Source organism: Phocoena sinus, chromosome 19, assembly GCF_008692025.1.
Source record: "Phocoena sinus isolate mPhoSin1 chromosome 19, mPhoSin1.pri, whole genome shotgun sequence".
Lineage (NCBI taxonomy): Eukaryota > Metazoa > Chordata > Mammalia > Artiodactyla > Phocoenidae > Phocoena > Phocoena sinus.
In genome coordinates this window covers 2,016,838-2,034,063 of record NC_045781.1, presented here as the reverse complement: position 1 = coordinate 2,034,063, position 17,226 = coordinate 2,016,838, and the positions used below count along the sequence as shown (strand labels likewise).

Genomic DNA, 17,226 nt, shown 5'->3' with positions numbered 1-17,226 from the left:
ATACACAGCAAACTGAGATTTGAATTTCAGATACACAAATCATATTTTAGTATAAGTAGCTCCCAAACACTGCATGGGACGTGTCTACATAAAAAAATCACCCTTTATTTATTTTGCCAAGTTATGTTTAAGTATAGGCAAGAAATATCTGGGACACAGTTACCCTGAAAGGTAATTCTTTGTTTGTCTGAAATTCAAATTTAAGTATGCATCCTGTATTTTACCTAACAAGCCCCGATTCAGCGGGTATTTAACCTCTTGTGCTGTCAGGTGTCCCCTCCATAAAAATAAGGACAATGAATGATTAAACAGGAGGGTTGAATACGATTAAACACATGTCAGGTATTGAGAACACAGCCTGACACACAGTCAGGCAGTTTATGTGTTGGATCCAACTCTATTGTTATTGGTGGGGAGGGCGGTTAGGAGGCCTCTTCCTCCTCCTCCTCTCCCACCCCCACCTTCCCTGCATCACTGTCCCTGCTGCCAGGACCTTCCAACCTGGCCTCTGACCTCTGATCTCCCGCAGCGCCCCTCCCCCACCCGTCCAGGCCCTGGTTCTGGGCCAGGTCTTCCAGGGAAGACAGAACCTTATGGAAGAAGATCCCCAGGTCACAGAGCTTCATGCTTCAGGGCAGCTGAGGCACAAGGGCCTGGCTGCCAGTTCAGGTGTGGCTGGGGAGTTAGGGCTGGCCCGGCAGGACCATCAGACACACGAGGACCCCCCAGGAACTTGGTGATCCCCCATCAGGGACTCACACGCACACTCCAACTCCCCATGATGTTCTCTGAAAACCTCTGAGACACCCTTGGAGCCCACAGACCTATTTTTAAAAATTGAGACCCACCAGTAGATACACACACACACACACACACACACACACACACACGGGACACACACAACGGCAGATGCACAACCTGAAAATACAAGTCACCCTCTCCAACACGGTTCCCCTCTGGCTGACACCAAGGGCCGATCCCCAGTCTCACCCATGGCCCAACCCCCAGAGGCTGCCCCTCCAAGATGGGCGCCCCTGGCACGCTCCCAGCCCTAGCCCGCAGCACGCGCAGAATCACTGGAGGCTGCACAGCCCTTTGCCAAGTGTCCTTCTCTTAAGTAAATCTCCATAAGCTTCCTCAGGCGCCCCCCCAAAGCCTGCAGGAGGGGCTCCACGTCCCCCGAACGGCCCTCTGGTTATTCTTTTAGGCCAATTCCGTACCTGGCCCCCTGATCCCGAAAAGACCTCTCCCAAAGTATCCCCTCCCCCCATACCCCGGCCTCCTCCATCCAAGTAGAGAGTCCCCCGTCTGCCTGTCCTACCCCCTACAACCTCAGGACCAGGACCCGGGCTCCTCCTCCACCTGTCCTGGACGGAGTCCCCACCACCCCTACTACTGATACCCCAGCCTCCTCTGTCCCCTCCACTCTTCCCTCCTCCCAGGGGCCAGAGAAATCCTCAGACCTGGAGTCGCCCCGTGGCTCACGAGGACCTGAGCATCCCTACCGCCCTCAGGGGAGACGCGGGCTCCTCAAGGGGCCCCACCGCGGGCACCATCGGGTCTCAGGGGCTCCTAGGCAGCAGCTCCTGCGCCCCATTGCCGCAAACGCACCCGCACATCCCCGAGGAGACTCCGCAGCGCGATCCCGCGCTGCCCTGGCCCCAAACTGTCCCCGCCCTGATGACGGGGACCCTTCAGAGCTGTGGCCTTGGGACTGACCTCCCAACCTAGGTTCTGCCTGGGCCGCTGGGCAGGAGCGGGCGGGCTTGCTCAGTGCTTGTCCTTGGCGCCGGAGCAGTGCTGGCTCCAGAGATGCCCAAGGAGGCGGTGGACAAACTTGGGTGAATGAATGGGAATGAGTTGCTCAGTGATACGCACAAACCCCCAACCCCCGCCCCCGAACACAAGTCAGGTGGTTAAAACAGTCTCTGACACCAGCACAGACATCAGAGTGTTGGCTACAATTGTATTTTTAGGGGGGAGGGTCAGGGGGCCTCTTCCTCCACGAAGGCCCCCAGCCTGCCAGCATCACTATCCTTGTTACTGAGGGGTTCCTACTGGGCCTCAGAATCCGTCCCCTCCCCCAGCGCTCCTCCCCCACTGCCCAGGCCAGGCCTTCCTAGGAAAGGCACAGAGGCTCATGCATCAGAGGCACTGGGGCCTGGGGACCCCTTGGGGGTGGTTGGGGGACAGGGTGGGTCCTGCAGGATCATCAGGCGCACGATGACTCCCTCCCACGAGGTGACCTCCTGCCCAGGACTCACACTCCTACTCACAGTGGGATACTTTCAGAAACTCAGAGACACCCCTTTGGCCTCGGTGTTCTACTTGTACAAATTAAGACCCACTTGTAGATCCTCAAATACACACGAATGGGCAGTAACACAACCTGAGGTTCAGTAACACTCAGGCACGTGCACGCACACACACACACAAATGTGCATATACACACAGCTTCAAATACTGGGCACACCAGGCACACACACACGCAGGACACACATCTGCACACTTAAAGCTCAAAGGGCGCCCTATGGGACACTCAGACCACCTCTGCCTGACACCCCAGGGCCCACCCTCAGTCTCACCTGGGGACCCAACCCCCCAGTAGCCTCTCACCTCAGATGCTCCCTGTCACTCCCCTTTGGACCCCCCCAGCTCCTACTCACAGTGGCTCACTTTAAACCTCAGAATCACTCCTTCAGCCTTGTAGGCTTGAAAACATTGAGCCCTCCTAGCAGATCAGAGAGACAAATATGCAGAAATCCATCCACAGAAATACAGGCATGCAGACACACAGACACAGACACACACACACCTTGAAAATCGGAGTCACCCCCTCAGCCTTGCAAGCCTTTTAAAAACAATAAAACCCACTTGCTCCCCACTTACAAATGTGCAGATTCAGATTCACACAACTTCAAACCACACGTAACCCATGCAGACACACCCACACAGACATACACACACACACACAGCTTTCAGATAAACACGCTGGACACTGGGGCATAAAGACACAAACACACCTGCAGCTACATTTCAAAACTCAAAATCACCCTCCAGACACATGATTCCCTCTGGCTGACACCCAGGACAGACCCAGGTCCCGTTGCCCAGAAGCTGCCTCCTTTCACATGTGTGGACCATTCATGCTCCCAGCCCCCCGGACAGCCGGACACTTACGTGCATAACCACTGTTGGCTCAAAAGCCGTTTTCCAAAAGCCCTTCTCATTCCCAAAACTTCATATGCGTCCTCCGAGAACCCTCTTTCCGCAGCTCCAACGCCCCCTAAACTGCTTCAGGTATTCCCTCCAAATCATTCAACCATGCCCGCAGCCGGCCAAGTTCGTAACTGGCTCCCTTAACTCCCAACTGACCCCTCCAGGGTCCTGGAGGCCCCTTAATAACCGTCTGCCACCGCCATCAGATTAGCACGCCCCTCACATAGTGGAGACATGAGCTCCCCAAATTCAGACACACAATCGGACTCTGTTGCAGTCACACACCCACACAGAGACACACACACACCTGAGTACCCATTGACTCCACCTGTCAGACAAAAATGCACACCCTTGGGCACGACTCCGCAGAGTCAGACGCAGACTCACACAGACGCCTCACAAAGTCAGAATTCGTGCTGTGTGGAATCCCATTAAAATCTCCCGCCCTGGGACGGACAGACAAGGCCACACACTCCCCGGACCCCCGCAGAGCCACACCCCCACCTTGACACAGTCACCTGCTGGCACGCCAGTCACTCACTCACACCCACGCCCAGACCCTTCACCCTCGGAGACACAACAGGTCAGGAAGGGGTGGCCGAGGACCCGCCCGCTGTCACCCCCATTAGCGCGCAGCCGAGCCATCCCCGCTTCCTCCACTGGCCGATACAGAGCCCTCCCCGCAACACACACACACACACACACACACACACACACACACACACACTGTTCCTCTCCCAACCCACCTCCCGTCCTCTCCTGCCGAAAACTCACCGCGCGGCGTACTGTCTGCCTTCCCTCCGAGCCGAATGCGGGTGGGCGGAATTCAAACCTGGACCAAAGCGCTCCGAGAGCCGCCCACCGAACTACCTGTCCCAGAAGGCACCGCGCCTCGCCACGCTAGTCGCTCCGTGTCTGCTAAGGAGCTCGAGCCCGGGTGGCGCTCGAGGACCTCTGGGAAATGTAGTCCCGAGACCGAAGGGGGCGGTCCAGGGACGCCAGAGTGGCGGAGGTGGGAGCAAGAAGTGGCACGCCTCACTACTTTCACCCCAGCCCTGGGTTCCTGCAGATGGAGGGAGCATGGGGGGGAGGGGGCCTTCACGCTCTGCACCTCATCCCCTTACCAGGAGGCAAAGTATTAAATAGCATAGAGGTCCCTAGAGACCCTGCCTCAAAACTTCCAGCACCCCTCGGCAGCCTTGTGCAGCCAAGAGCTACGTGCATCCAATGAAAAGCAAAAAACAAAAAAAAACTGCGTTCAACATGATCACAAGTTTATGCTCATTTTATATGAGTAATTTAATAAATAGATTTAAAATAGCACTTTTAAAATAGATTGTCGTTTCTGATGGAGAAATTTGAACACGGAGTATTTGGAGATATTAAGAAATTATTTTAAGTGTAATAGTGGTATTGGGACTAGTTTTTTAATTTTTATTTATTTATTTTTGTGGTACGCGGGCCTCTCACTGTTGTGGCCTCTCTTGTTGCGGAGCACAGGCTCCAGATGCGCAGGCTCAGTAGTTGTGGCTCACGAGCCTAGTTGCTCCGCGGCACGTGGGCTCTTCCCAGACCAGGGCTCGAAAGAGTGTTCTTATGTTTTCTTCTAGGAGTTTTATGGTTTCCAGTTTTACATTTAGGTCTTTAATCCACTTTGAGTTGATTTTTGTATATTGTGTTAGAGAATGCTCTAATTTCATTCTTTTACATGTAGCTGTCCCGTTTTCCCAGCAGCATTTATTGATGCTCCATTTTATATTCTTGCCTCCTTTGTCATGGTTTAATTGACCATAGTGTGTGGGTTTATTTCTGGATTCTCTGTTCTGTTCCATTGATCTCTGTGTCTGTTTCTGTGCCAGTACCATGCTGTTTTGATTACTGTAGCTTTGTTTACTGAAAATTTTGAATCACTTGCCCCTAAGTATGAGAATTCTTCCTTCTCCTTGATTAATTCTGCTTCTGAACCCCACTAATTAATTTTTCAGTTCAGTTATTGTATTCTCTAGCTCCAGTGTTTCTACTTGGTTCATTTGCTTGTTTGTTTCTTTTTGTTGATATTCTAATTTTGTTCATGTATAATTTCCCTGGTTTCATTTGGTTGTCTACCCACGTTCTCTGGTAACTCACTGAGCTTTTTTAAAGATGATTATTTTTAATTCTTTGTAAGACAGTTCACAGATTTCCATTTCTACCATGTTGGTTACTGGAGATTTGTTTTCTTACTTTGATTGTGCTGTGTTTTCTTGATTATTCATGTTCCTTGTAGGTTTGCTTTGTTCTGTACATTTGAACAAGTAGCTACCTCTTCCAGTCTTTATGGGCTGGATCTGACTTAGAGAGATCTTCACCAGCCAGCAATTCTCAACTTGAGGCAAGAGAGAAGCCAACCCTTCAGGGAGCCCTAGTTGAATCTCCAGATATATGACTATAACACATGAGTGACTGTAGACAAGACAGCAGAAGATCCTAGCTGGGTCCAATCCAGTCTGCAGAACTGTGAGCAAATGTATGATTGTTGGTTGTTATTTTAAGTCACTAAGTTTTGGAATTGTTACATGACAAGAGATAATCAAAATAAGCAGTAACCGATCATATTTCTACTTGTTAATTAGGGCCAACCTCAGTTATCATCATAATCTTCTTTTTGCCTATTTGTCTAGTGGTCAGAGAGGGAACCCCAGAAGGCTAGGGGACAGTCTAGCTCCAGTTATATGGAACTATTGTGCCTCCAGCTGTAAAAGTTCCCTTGGGTAGTAAGAGTTCTAAATCAACAGGCTCCTTGAAACAAGAATTTGGAGATTGGATAATGAGATGCAATGGAAGGAAGTACGCCTCTGTTTTCAATTCTTTGTTCCTGGACTTTTGTCTTCCAACTACAGACAGTAGGTTTGGGGCATATATCACATTTGGCAAAACAGCTTTCCAAAGTCAGATGGTGGCTTCTCTCATTGAAGATCATGGCTTAGTTTTCCTTAGGATATACCTAGGATGTTTTTTAGGGATTATACAGGTGTGTGGGATATAAATCATGGGAAGAGAATTCCTTGGTTAACAGCAAGGTATTGAGGTTCCATTAATGTCTCTGGTTCTTCACTCCCCTCTGTCATGTGGCTTTAACTCCTTTCCTAAAGGTGGAGTATATTCCCCACCCCAAGTGACTTGCTTTGGCCAACAGAATGAGATGAAAGTGACAGTATACTAGTTCCAAGTCTAGGCTTCAAGAGGCCTTGGGTATTTTCACTTGTTCTCTTGCATTTTGCCACCACCATAAGGAGGTGGTCCACTAGTCTCAGGAGGATGGGAGTTGTCTGAGTCTCCCAACCCCAGCTATTACTAGCCGACGTCAGCTGACAGCCAGCCAATCCCCAGGCACATGAAGAAGCCCAGCCATCTCACCGATCTGATCCTAGATGTGTGAGAAATAAACATTTATTGGGTGTCATCGAGGTTTTGTGGTTGCTTGTTATGAGCATCATTCTGATGGATGACTGCTACATATGGTGCCTAAGTGCTGTATGAAACACACAGTAAGCCCACAGATGTTGAGAAGAGGCTGGTGGGGAGGGAAAGGAAAATCTAAATCCAGAACACATCACTGTTCCATTGAGGATAAAACATTGCCCTCTCTGCGATGAAAGGGGCTTGGTGTGATCAACCTACCCCCAGATGTCTGGCTGTTTGGAGGGTGGACATAGTACCAGTCCTGGCTTCATCCTCACTCATGCCTTCCCAGGGGAGGAATGAGTTAAACCAAGTGAAGAATTAGGAAGGTACAACTAGAAGATGTAGAGCCCAGCTCTCGGGAGCTGGCTTGCCTGCAGACAGCACATTACATCTTAATTGCTGTTCACCTTGCAATGCTCCCAACCCCAAGGATGAGTGTTTAGGTGCAACATCCACTGGTCCTTGGAAGGATTATTATCAACAAATGGATTATCTCCATAAGGCACAGGTGTTATGTTTAACAGAGTCCTTCCTCAAGGGTCCCTGGACTCGAGTGACATTGTCTATAAACAGACTCAAGGACGTTGTGACTCCAGTATGGTGGCCCTAGTCAGCCTCTTTTGGACCTAGACTTTGGCTTATTTTGTTATATAAACCCTTTGCGGGGGCATCACATCCATGAATTTGTGTCAGGACTCCCATCCCCCCCAGGATCCGATTACACCAGCCATGCTTCCTCTGAGAAGCGGCCCCCTTTTCAATACTCAGGTTCTTCCCATTGCCAAGAACATCAGAGAGCATTTCAACGGCTGCCCCTCCCACGGGCAGCCCCCACGACTTCCTCTGTGTGGGATGGAAGTGGTGAATGAGGAGTGTTTTCAAGGGTTTGGAGCTTCAGGGTGGTCTCAGTGTTTCCGAGTTTCCTAGACCCACCATTCTGATTGCCAGGATCGTGTTTCCCTAGGGCTGCCCAAGCTTTTCACATTGGGAATAGGGCAAGGCTATGGGTTTAAATGACCAAAGTCAGAGCCCTGCAGGTTAAAGGTAGAAACCCACCTGTACCTCTGATCTTGACACTCTTCATAGTCTTTTTTTTAAATTGGAGTAAAATTGCTTTACAGTATTGTTAGTTTCTGCTGTAGAACAAAGTGAATCAGCTATATGCATACATATATCCCCTCTGTCTTGAGCCTCCCACCCCCACCCCCACCCCCAATCCCACCTCTCTAGGTCACCACAGAGCACGGAGCTGAGCTCCCTGACGACATCCTTCATAGTCTTTGGATTTGTTTGTGACAGCTGCTATCAAGCCCTTCACCCCAGGAAGCAGGTGACTCCAGATGACCGACCATGGGCAGTACTTAAATATTTTAAGGCCACATGCCTTGGTCTTTGAGTTTCCCATTCCAAGGCCCAATACTGAATGTTTCCAAGTATCCCAATTTCCCTCAGGGTTTATTATCTCCAACCCATTTCTGCATCCATTTCTGTATCAGTTAGGACTCTTTGGGGTTATAAATATCTATGGCCAAGTAAAGCAAGTAAGGAATAGCCTGGAAGGATAATGGGTACTCAGAGAATCAAAGGAAGAACTAAACAATCAGGCCTCAGGAAGGACAGTTACCAGAACAGCTCTTGGCTATCTCTGTAGCAGGATCTCATGTATGGTCAGTGCTGCCACTGGGATGACTTCTGTGTGCCCTTCTGCTCAGGGAGCCTGATTGGCACAGGGCTCAGCCTTTGGACAGGGAAGGGGCAGGGCACTGTGGCATTCCCACAAGACTTGGTGGCTCCCAGAAAGGGGAAATGATTTGGGGCTGCTGAAAACAGCAAAACACTACACTAATAACAAAGCCAGCTCAAGTGCAAGGACGATTATTGTAATGAGGTAGGAGTTCTTAGGGAACCCAAAGGTAGGCAGTTCAGCCAGGATCCCCAAGGCACTGGGGTGGGTGAAGCACCAGGAACGAAGTTTCCCTCTGGCACGTGGCCTTGTTCACCAACACACCCAGCCCCAGCCTGTGTGACCACCCAGGTGGCCCTCAGTCCGAGTCTGACTGGACACGGGGAACCCATGGGTACCAATCAGCTGAGGCCAGGGAAGGGTCAAACCTCAGGGAATAAACATGGCAGGGGCATAGTTACCCCTGCAAGTGAGGTGCGGGTGGAGAAAAGAGTTCCCTAAATGTCCGTCAAGCAACTCCAACGACCCTCACTTCCTTCCCTTCCTAGACTTCCTTTCGTAGTCTTAAAAGAGAATTGACCCTCGCACCCTGACCGACGCTGGTGCCCCTTATCGTAGAAGGATCACCGACGCTGTGACCACCCTGGAGTCAGTCAGGCACCACCAGGGGTAACCATCTAACCTCACGGAAGAGTGAGGGACGGACACTTTAAAGAGACTCCACAACAGCAACATGTTTTCTATGTTACAGGATCATTCTTGTTTTTGAGAGAATATTATATAGGATTAAAATTTTAAATGCAGACTCAAGTAACTGAAGCATACTTGTTGCGGTTATTATCAAGTTTAAAACACTATTGGAGGGGCTTCTCTGGTGGCACAGTGGTTGAGAGTCCGCCTGCCGATGCAGGGGACATGGGTTCATGCCCCGGTCCGGGAAGATCCCACATGCCGCAGAGCAGCTGGGTCTGTGAGCCATGGCCGCTGAGCCTGCGCGTCTGGAGCCTGTGCTCCGCAACGGGAGAGGCCACAGCAGTGAGAGGCCCGCGTACCGCAAAAAAAACAAAACAAAACAAACACTATTGGAATATACGTTTTAACTTTATTCGTGCAGTTAAAAATGTGGGATCGTGTAGTACTAAAAGATCCCTTAGAAGTAACTCTTGATATATGCAATAATCAAAACTGGAATAAGATTTGTAAACTATCCCTAAAGGGGCCTAAGGAGACGCTAAGTTTTGGGATTTTTAACCACCCCAAACACTTAAAATGGACAAAAGAAGAGACTGAGAAGTATCTTATTTTTAACTTTATTTTTATTGTTGACACTATTACAGATAGATAGAACGACCACAACCATATTAACAAACCAAAAACCTGTGCACAGAAACAAGATGAAGAAAATATATGAAGATGTTAACCACAGTCTTTGGATGATGATAATATGGGTGAGTTTCTCTTCTACACTTCTGTAACTTCCAAGTCTCTGTGATGAACACATACCGTGTTTATAATGGAAATACATGTAATAAAGGTAGGTTCCCAAAACACTGTGAGAAAGCCTGTCCCAGGTAACCAAGACAAAATACTTAACTGTAATCCCACAATGACCACACACCATTTCCTCACTGCTTTCTGTGTCTCTTCCCATCTTTGACCCTCTGCATACTCATCACAAACACCGCAGTCATCAGACTGTGCACAGGTCAAGGTGTCAACAGCAATGGTTGTTGGGTGTCGGGAATATGGATGAGTTTCTTTTCTTTTGCTTTGCTGAATCTCCCCGAAGTCTGCCATAAGTATGTACTATATTTGTAATGGAAAAATACATACGTAAGATTTAGTACCAAAACACCAAAGATCATTCAAGGAATCTGAGACAAAACGTTTAACCATAATCCCATAACGACAATACTCTTAATTATTTTCCATATTTTTTTCATTTTAGACTTTATGCACATGTACTCAACGGTCATAATCACAAGCTTGTGCACTGACATGAGATGGAGAAAACAGATCAAGATGTGAACAGTAGTTGTTGGGTGCTGGGGATATGGGCGACTTTTCTAATTTATTTTGTATTTTCCAATTATTCCTCTGGGCACGTATTATGCTTGTAATGGAAACAAACATAATAAGCTTTGTTATCAGGACACTACTATAAGGAACATCTGAAAACATTAAGATGAAAGTGTTTAACCGTAATTCCACAAAGGTAACAGTTATTCCGAGTACACATTTTGACACAGTTATGATCATAAACCTGTGCACAGAAACGAGGATAACAATATAGTGAGAAGTATATCTGTCTTTGGATGGGGGGTATATGGATTTTTTTTTCCTCCACTTTTCTGTATTTTCCAAGTGCCTGATAATGAGTTCAAATTATGTTCACAATGGAAACATGATTATAAACTTTTTAGTAACACTATGATGAAGAATATTCAAGGAATTTAAGAAAATAATGCTCGACTATAAGCCTACAACACCACCACCACGACAGCTTTTGACTATAAGCATACATTTTTAAACAGTTATAACTGTAGTATAAATATAATTCTGTGTCCTGTTTTTTCCACTTAGTATTCCGTAAATATATTTCCATGTTGCTACAATACTCTCCATGATTATCATTTTTAAACAGCTGCATTAGGAGTTCACCGACAAGTTCCCTTAATTGTCCTCCTATTTTTGGCATTACGTTGTTCCTAATGTTTCACTAAGCAAAGGCTGGAACGGACACCCTGACATCTGGCAGGTCTCTTTCTGAAGAGTTCTACCAGTTAATACTGCCAACAGTGATGAACACAGGTTCACCCCACCAACGCTGACGCCAGCCCCCACCTCAGGGTCCTCCTCTGAGGCTGTGCCTCACTGTCCCTCAGCTCTCCCAGGTGTCCAACCTCGGGTCTTCACATGCAGCTGGCCCTCGCCTACACCATGCCATCAAAACGGCCCCTTCTTCTCAGAGGCCCAGGATATCCTGCTCATTCATTCTTCCCATCCTGGCCTTCCCATCCCCGCTCCTGATGTTGCTTCCAACTGCTTCCTCACCCTCCGAGGTCTGGAGACGTTATCAGGACTCCCCCTTCTTTGGCTTACTCTTTTCTGCTTCCTGCTCTCACCCTACCAACCTCCTTCGACTTTGGCATTCCTTCCAGCTGCGATATGCTCTCCCCGAGCCCTAACCATGCGGACCTAGGAGAGGGAGATTTAAACACATTTCCCCAGCAGGTACTTTAACTTTGCTCACCCAAATAATCTAGCTCTTATCTTCTGCTCTCTTAATCTACCAGATCCTCTTAAAAATTTTTTTTTTAATTTTAATTTTTTTTTTTTTCCAGCCAACTCAAAGCCAAAAAGAGTTCTTAATAGTCATTATGCAAGGGGCAGGGAAGCAAAGGGAGCACAGGTGGTCCACAGAACAGGATACAGGAAACCTCGAGCTGTGAGGTCGACTTGTGATCACACGGGCAACCAAGGCGACTAGACAGACGTGACGCTCTGAAGGATAGGTGACAACTGCTTATTTAGGGGGGCACTCTTTAAGAGGAAGGGACAGATGGCAACGAAACAAATTAAGGCTGCTAGGGAACCTGAGTCCATGTTAAGCTCGAGTTGACTGTAAAGAAAGCTTTTTTTTTTAAATGCAAGTTAGACATGGGGTTGAGGGTCAGACAGGTAAAGACGAGAATTAAGTTTCACACTAGAAAGCTCTAAGGATACTCGCCCCTGGGCGCCCAGGGTGCAAAAACTGAGTTGTAGCGGCACACACGGACGAAGCCCCGTTGCTACTTGTCGCTTAAGGCAGGGAGCGCGCAAAGGGAGTGATGAGGCAGCAGCCCCGTCCTAACTTACATGAGAGCCCCCACGGCTCTCAACCTCATCAGGCACGCGCGATCTAGGGATGGCTGCAACCACTCTTGAAAGGCAAAGACGCAAGATGCACAGGGAGAAGCTTCAGCTTTTGTGAATTCACTATCCGACAGACATCAAGTTGGTTTAAAAACAAATAACAAAACTTGTAACTATTTTTTGCATGAGAACCACTGCAAAGTACAAGGTGGCAACCAATCAATTTGGGGTTACAAAAGGCCAATCCACGTATCGTAAAGGCTTACACAGCATTAGGTTCCAAAGTGTTAGTGTAGACGAAACGGCTGAAAAGGAAGCTCCAAGTACTTCCCCTTTCAAACAGCAAAGCAGAAAAGACATTTTATCTTTCATGCCTACACCTTTACAGGAATATTTAAGAGTAAGGAACAACACAGTCAATTACTCAAAAAAATATGGATGGGATTCAAATAACGCACAATAAATCTTTCTAAGGATCTAAGATGCTTACAAATATATTCTAATTTGTTGCTCTCTTCCTCCTCCAAAAAAAAAAAAAAAAAAAAAAATCAAAGAGTACCAGGTAAGGAAGGTACCTCTGCAAGTGAACTGTAGCTGGATACCATGTTAAGTCCAAATATGAGTACTGTTTGCTATGATTTGCTATTTTATATACAGCTCAGGAAACATTCATTATATATAGGTTCCAGGAGTGTCATTTACAGATGTGGGCGATTTCCGTAGCCTTGAAAACCCCTCCAGCTTTCCGTCAATGCAATTACTCGGGTGGAAGGTAAGATGTGTGTTATGGCTTTCCCACATGCATACGCCGATGTCTGATGGGGAATTGCTAAGTCCGAAGGAGTCTCCACCTTCAGTTTCTTTCCAGGCTGAGTTGTCTGATGTTCAAAGTCAGGTGTGTATACGCCAAGGGAAGCCTCCTTCCGACATCATCATGGGTTGGTTCCGATTATCTGTAGTTCAGTAAGGGTCCAGTCCTAGTGAAGGTTTTCCAACCTTGACACCCGAGTCCTCAGCCGGTGTGGGTGTTCTGGTGCCTGGCCAGGGACAGGCGGTCAGTGAACACCTGCCCACAGACGTCACACTTGAAGTACTTGTCATCAGCCCTGCCACTGTCATTGCTGCTGGTGCTGGCATGCTCGGTGTAGTGGGAGCTTTCCCCGTAGACACTTCCAGGCTCGAATATTATCACCCTGGCATGGGTTTTCAGGTGCTCACCGTAGGCTGAGTTGGAGGTGAAGGTCTCGCCACACTCCCTGCAATCGTAGTAGGGCTCTTCCACTTGGATCTCCTGGTCGTCACCTTCCTCTTCTGGGTCCTCGATCCCTGCACCGTCCGGCTCATCCGCATCTCCCTCTGGCTCTTCGGCTCTTTCCTCTGGGTCTTCGATCCCTGCCCCATCTGGTTCATCAGCATCCCCGTTGGGCTGTTCGGCCTCCCCGTTGGGCTGTTCGGCCTCCCCATTGGGCTCGGCGGCCTCCCCCTCCGGCCCCTCGGCCTCTCCGTTGGGCTCGGCGGCCTCCACGTTGGGCTCGGCGGCCTCCACCTCCGGCTCGGCGGCCTCCACCTCTGGCTCTGCGGCCTCCGCATTTGATCCCTGGATCCGCAGAACTTCCCGTGGAACGAGGACGTTGGCTTCAACTTCCTGGGCGGTGGCTGCCGCCTCCTCTTCCTCGAGGTGCAGCTTCTGATGCTTCGTGAGGACTGTGTTGTGGATGAAGGACTTGCCACAGTCCTTGCACTCATAGAAGGGTGAATCTCTCTTGGGGGGCTCGGTGAGGAAGGAGGTATGGACGAAGGTGGCCCCGTAGTCGTAGGGCTCGTCCTTCTCGTGAATCCTCACGTGCTCCCGGAGGTCGGCCTGGCTGGGGAAGGATTCTCCACAGGTCGCGCACTCATAGTGCTTGTCCTTGGCCTGGTCTCTCTGAAGGTCTGTGGGGGCCGAGCCTGGGCTGACCGCATCTGTGCTTCCCTGGCCCTGCTCCAGCAGGCTGTCTCCAGCGTGGACTCTCATGTGTTCGCTAAGGACAGAGCCGTGGATGAAGTCTTGTCCGCACACTTGGCATTGCAGGGACGTCCCAGCAGGAAGACTCTTCTGTGGGGCCCGAGGCCGCTGCGGGCTAATGACCAAGGGCTGCATAAAGGGCTCATCATACCTCCTGTGGCCGTAAAACTGGTCTTGCTCATGGATTTTCTGATGCTCGAAAAGGAATGAGCTATGAACGAAAGATTCCCCACATGCCGGGCACTCATAAAGCTGCTCTCCAATGTAATCTTTCTGATACTCACTGACAGAACGGGTGTGCATCACAGAACGCGCGTACTCGCGGCTGTCGATGAGGTACTCTCTGCCGTGAACCTTCTGATGGTCCCTGAGGTCTGTGCGATCCACGAAGCCCAGCCCACAGTCCTTGCACCCATAGATGGTGTCTTCAGGCTCATCCGGCTCGTCTGGCCCTTCCTGCCGAGGCTCTTCCCGTCGAGGTCCATCAAGGCCCACACCCTGAATCACAGCGCCTCCAAACAGCTCCCCACCATGGAATTTCTCTCGGGCATAGATTTTCTGATGTATGCCAAGGTCTTCAACAGTGGCAAAACACTCCCCACACTCCTTACATTCATTGCGGACAGGCTGTTCAGCGTAACTGGTCTGAGCTGGGGGTTCAGCGTAACTGGTCTGAGCTGGGGGTTCAGCGTAACTGGTCTGAGCTGGGGGTTCAGCGTAACTGGTCTGAGCTGGGGGTTCAGCGTAACTGGTCTGAGCTGGGGGTTCAGCGTAACTGGTCTGAGCTGGGGGTTCAGCGTAACTGGTCTGAGCTGGCTCTTCAGCGTAACTGGTCTGAGCTGGCTCTTCAGCGTAACTCATCTGTGCTGACTGGCCCGCATAACTGGTCTGAGGATCCGTGGAGGCTATGCTGCGAATGACAGATCGTATGTAGTTTTCACTTCCAGAGGGCTTCTTTCTATCATGAATCTTCTGATGCTCAGTGAGGTCAGAGCTATGAACAAAGGACTCTCCACACTCCGGACATTCGTAAAACTTCTCTCTCGGGTGAAACGTTTGAGGTTCCCCAAAACGCAGGGAGTGGATTACAGAGGTCTCATAAATCCTCCGCTCGAGGTTCTTCTTCTTAGCACGAGCCTTCTGGTGCTCGCGCACATCCGACTTGGGGACAGATGGTTCACCATCCTTCTTCCATCCACTGGGGCCCTCCCCAGCGAGACTGTCCTGAGATACGGTGTGGGACGCACCGTGCACGAAAGAGCCCTTGAAGATGTTCTTACCCCCTGCATAGGGGCTCTCTAGGGCAAGGGTCTTCTGCGGCTGGCCACAAGGGTCTGAGAGGTAAGCGGAGGACTCCCGCTGCTCGTCACAGCCAAGGAGCTCATTTCCACCGCGACCACGGGGAGGCCTGAAAGCAGCTAGGCTGTGGATGACGGACCTCTCATACCCCTTTCTTTCAGAGGTACTCTCCCCAGCGTGGACTTTCCAATGTTCGGTGGCACCCGAGCTCTGAACGGTCGCCTCTGCTATCACTCTCGGTTTGCTGTGACTTTTATGAGCCCCAGGGAAGGCTGAGCTATGAATGAAAGACCTCTCATAGGGGTTCCTCTCGTAGGACAGGGCTTCCCGGCTGTCATCAGGATTGGAGCTGACAGTGAATGCCTTCTCGTCTTCCTCGTCCTCAGGTGGCCTTGTTATAGTGTGACTCTTCTGCGATTCGGGGAAGGACACACCGTGAATGACAGACTTCTCGTACCCCCGGCCTTCAAAGAGGTTCTTCCGAGAATGAATTTTCTGATGCTCGATGAGGTCTGAGTTTTGCCTAAAGGCATCTCCACCATCTCTGAAGTCGTAGGCCTTCTCTGTTGGGTAGGTTTTCTGGCGTCTTTTAAGGGACTGACCAGGAATGAAGGTTTCCTCACACACTTTGCCCTTGTTTTCAAATGGGTTTCCTCGGGTGTGGATCTTGTGGTGCTCTTTCAGGGATGCGCTGTGATGAAAGGTCTCCCCGCACACCTTGCACTCATACATTTTCTCTTTCCCATACATCTTCTGAAGCTCGTTAAGCGCTGGGCTGGGTTTGAAGGCTTCCCCATGCTCACTACCTTTGTCATCTCGGCCATGGGTTTTCTGGTGCTCGACCAGGGCAGAACTATGAAGGAAGGTTTCCTTGCACACCCTGCACTCATAGAATTTGTCCTTCCCATATATCTTCTGGAGCTCCCTGAAGGTTGGGCTGGGCATGAAGGGCTCCTCGTGCTCCTCGTCCTTACACCCCGCAAGGCAATCTCTAGCGTGAATTTTCCGATGCTCGGCCAGGGCGGCGCTCTTATTGAAGGGTTCCCCACACTCCTTACATTCAAAGCGCTTCCCTCCGGTCTGCCTTTTCTGAACCTCACTGACGGCCACACTATGAAGAAAGGACTCGCCGTACTCATACAGATTCTCCCTGGTGTGCGTGATCTGATGCTCCACAAACCCCGAAATCACGCTGAAGGACCTCCCACACTCATCACACACATAGGGCGTCGCCCCAAAGTCGAAGGGCTGCAACTGGGGGACGGGCGGCGCGCTAAGGCTGCTCCCGCTAGCGGCCTTCCTCACCTCGCTGCGCTCAAAGGGCCGCTTCCTTGCACCACCTCTCCGACCGTGCACGGAGCCCTTCCCGTCTGTGTCAAAATGATAGCGCCTTTTTCTCTCAAGAACTCTCTTTCTGGAAACAAGGTTTGAGTTTAAATTAAAGCCTCCTCCCCCAAAGGCATTCCCTTCATGGCCCCTCTCCTGAATCACCGACTCCCTCTTGTTGAATGGAACTTCCTTCCAGTCACTGTCTGGCCTCCTGGGGAACCTCTGCATCCGATCGCTAGGTTCCCTTGCCCTTCCCGATTTGGAGTTGCGCGAAACGTCCTTGATGAACTTTTCCATTATCACCCCGTGGGAAGATTCATCTTCACAGATCCCCCGCCGATGGGCTGACTTTTTGGTTTCAGGCATAGTTTTCAGACCTGGAAAGAAATCC

The 17,226-nt window shown here is 49.9% G+C and overlaps 1 protein-coding gene across 14 annotated transcripts in view; it reads right to left on the bottom strand.

Moving 5' to 3' along the window:
• Window positions 1-9,645: 9,645 nt before the first annotated feature.
• PEG3 (paternally expressed 3) overlaps window positions 9,646-17,226 on the bottom strand; it is a 31,174-nt gene continuing 23,593 nt past the window's right edge. For all 14 annotated transcript variants that reach the window (XM_032612525.1, XM_032612531.1, XM_032612518.1 and 11 more), the window contains one exon: window positions 9,646-17,212. In XM_032612525.1, coding sequence (XP_032468416.1) covers window positions 13,215-17,212 — 3,998 coding nt within the window. In that variant the 3' untranslated portion in view covers window positions 9,646-13,214. The remainder of the gene's footprint in view (window positions 17,213-17,226) is intronic.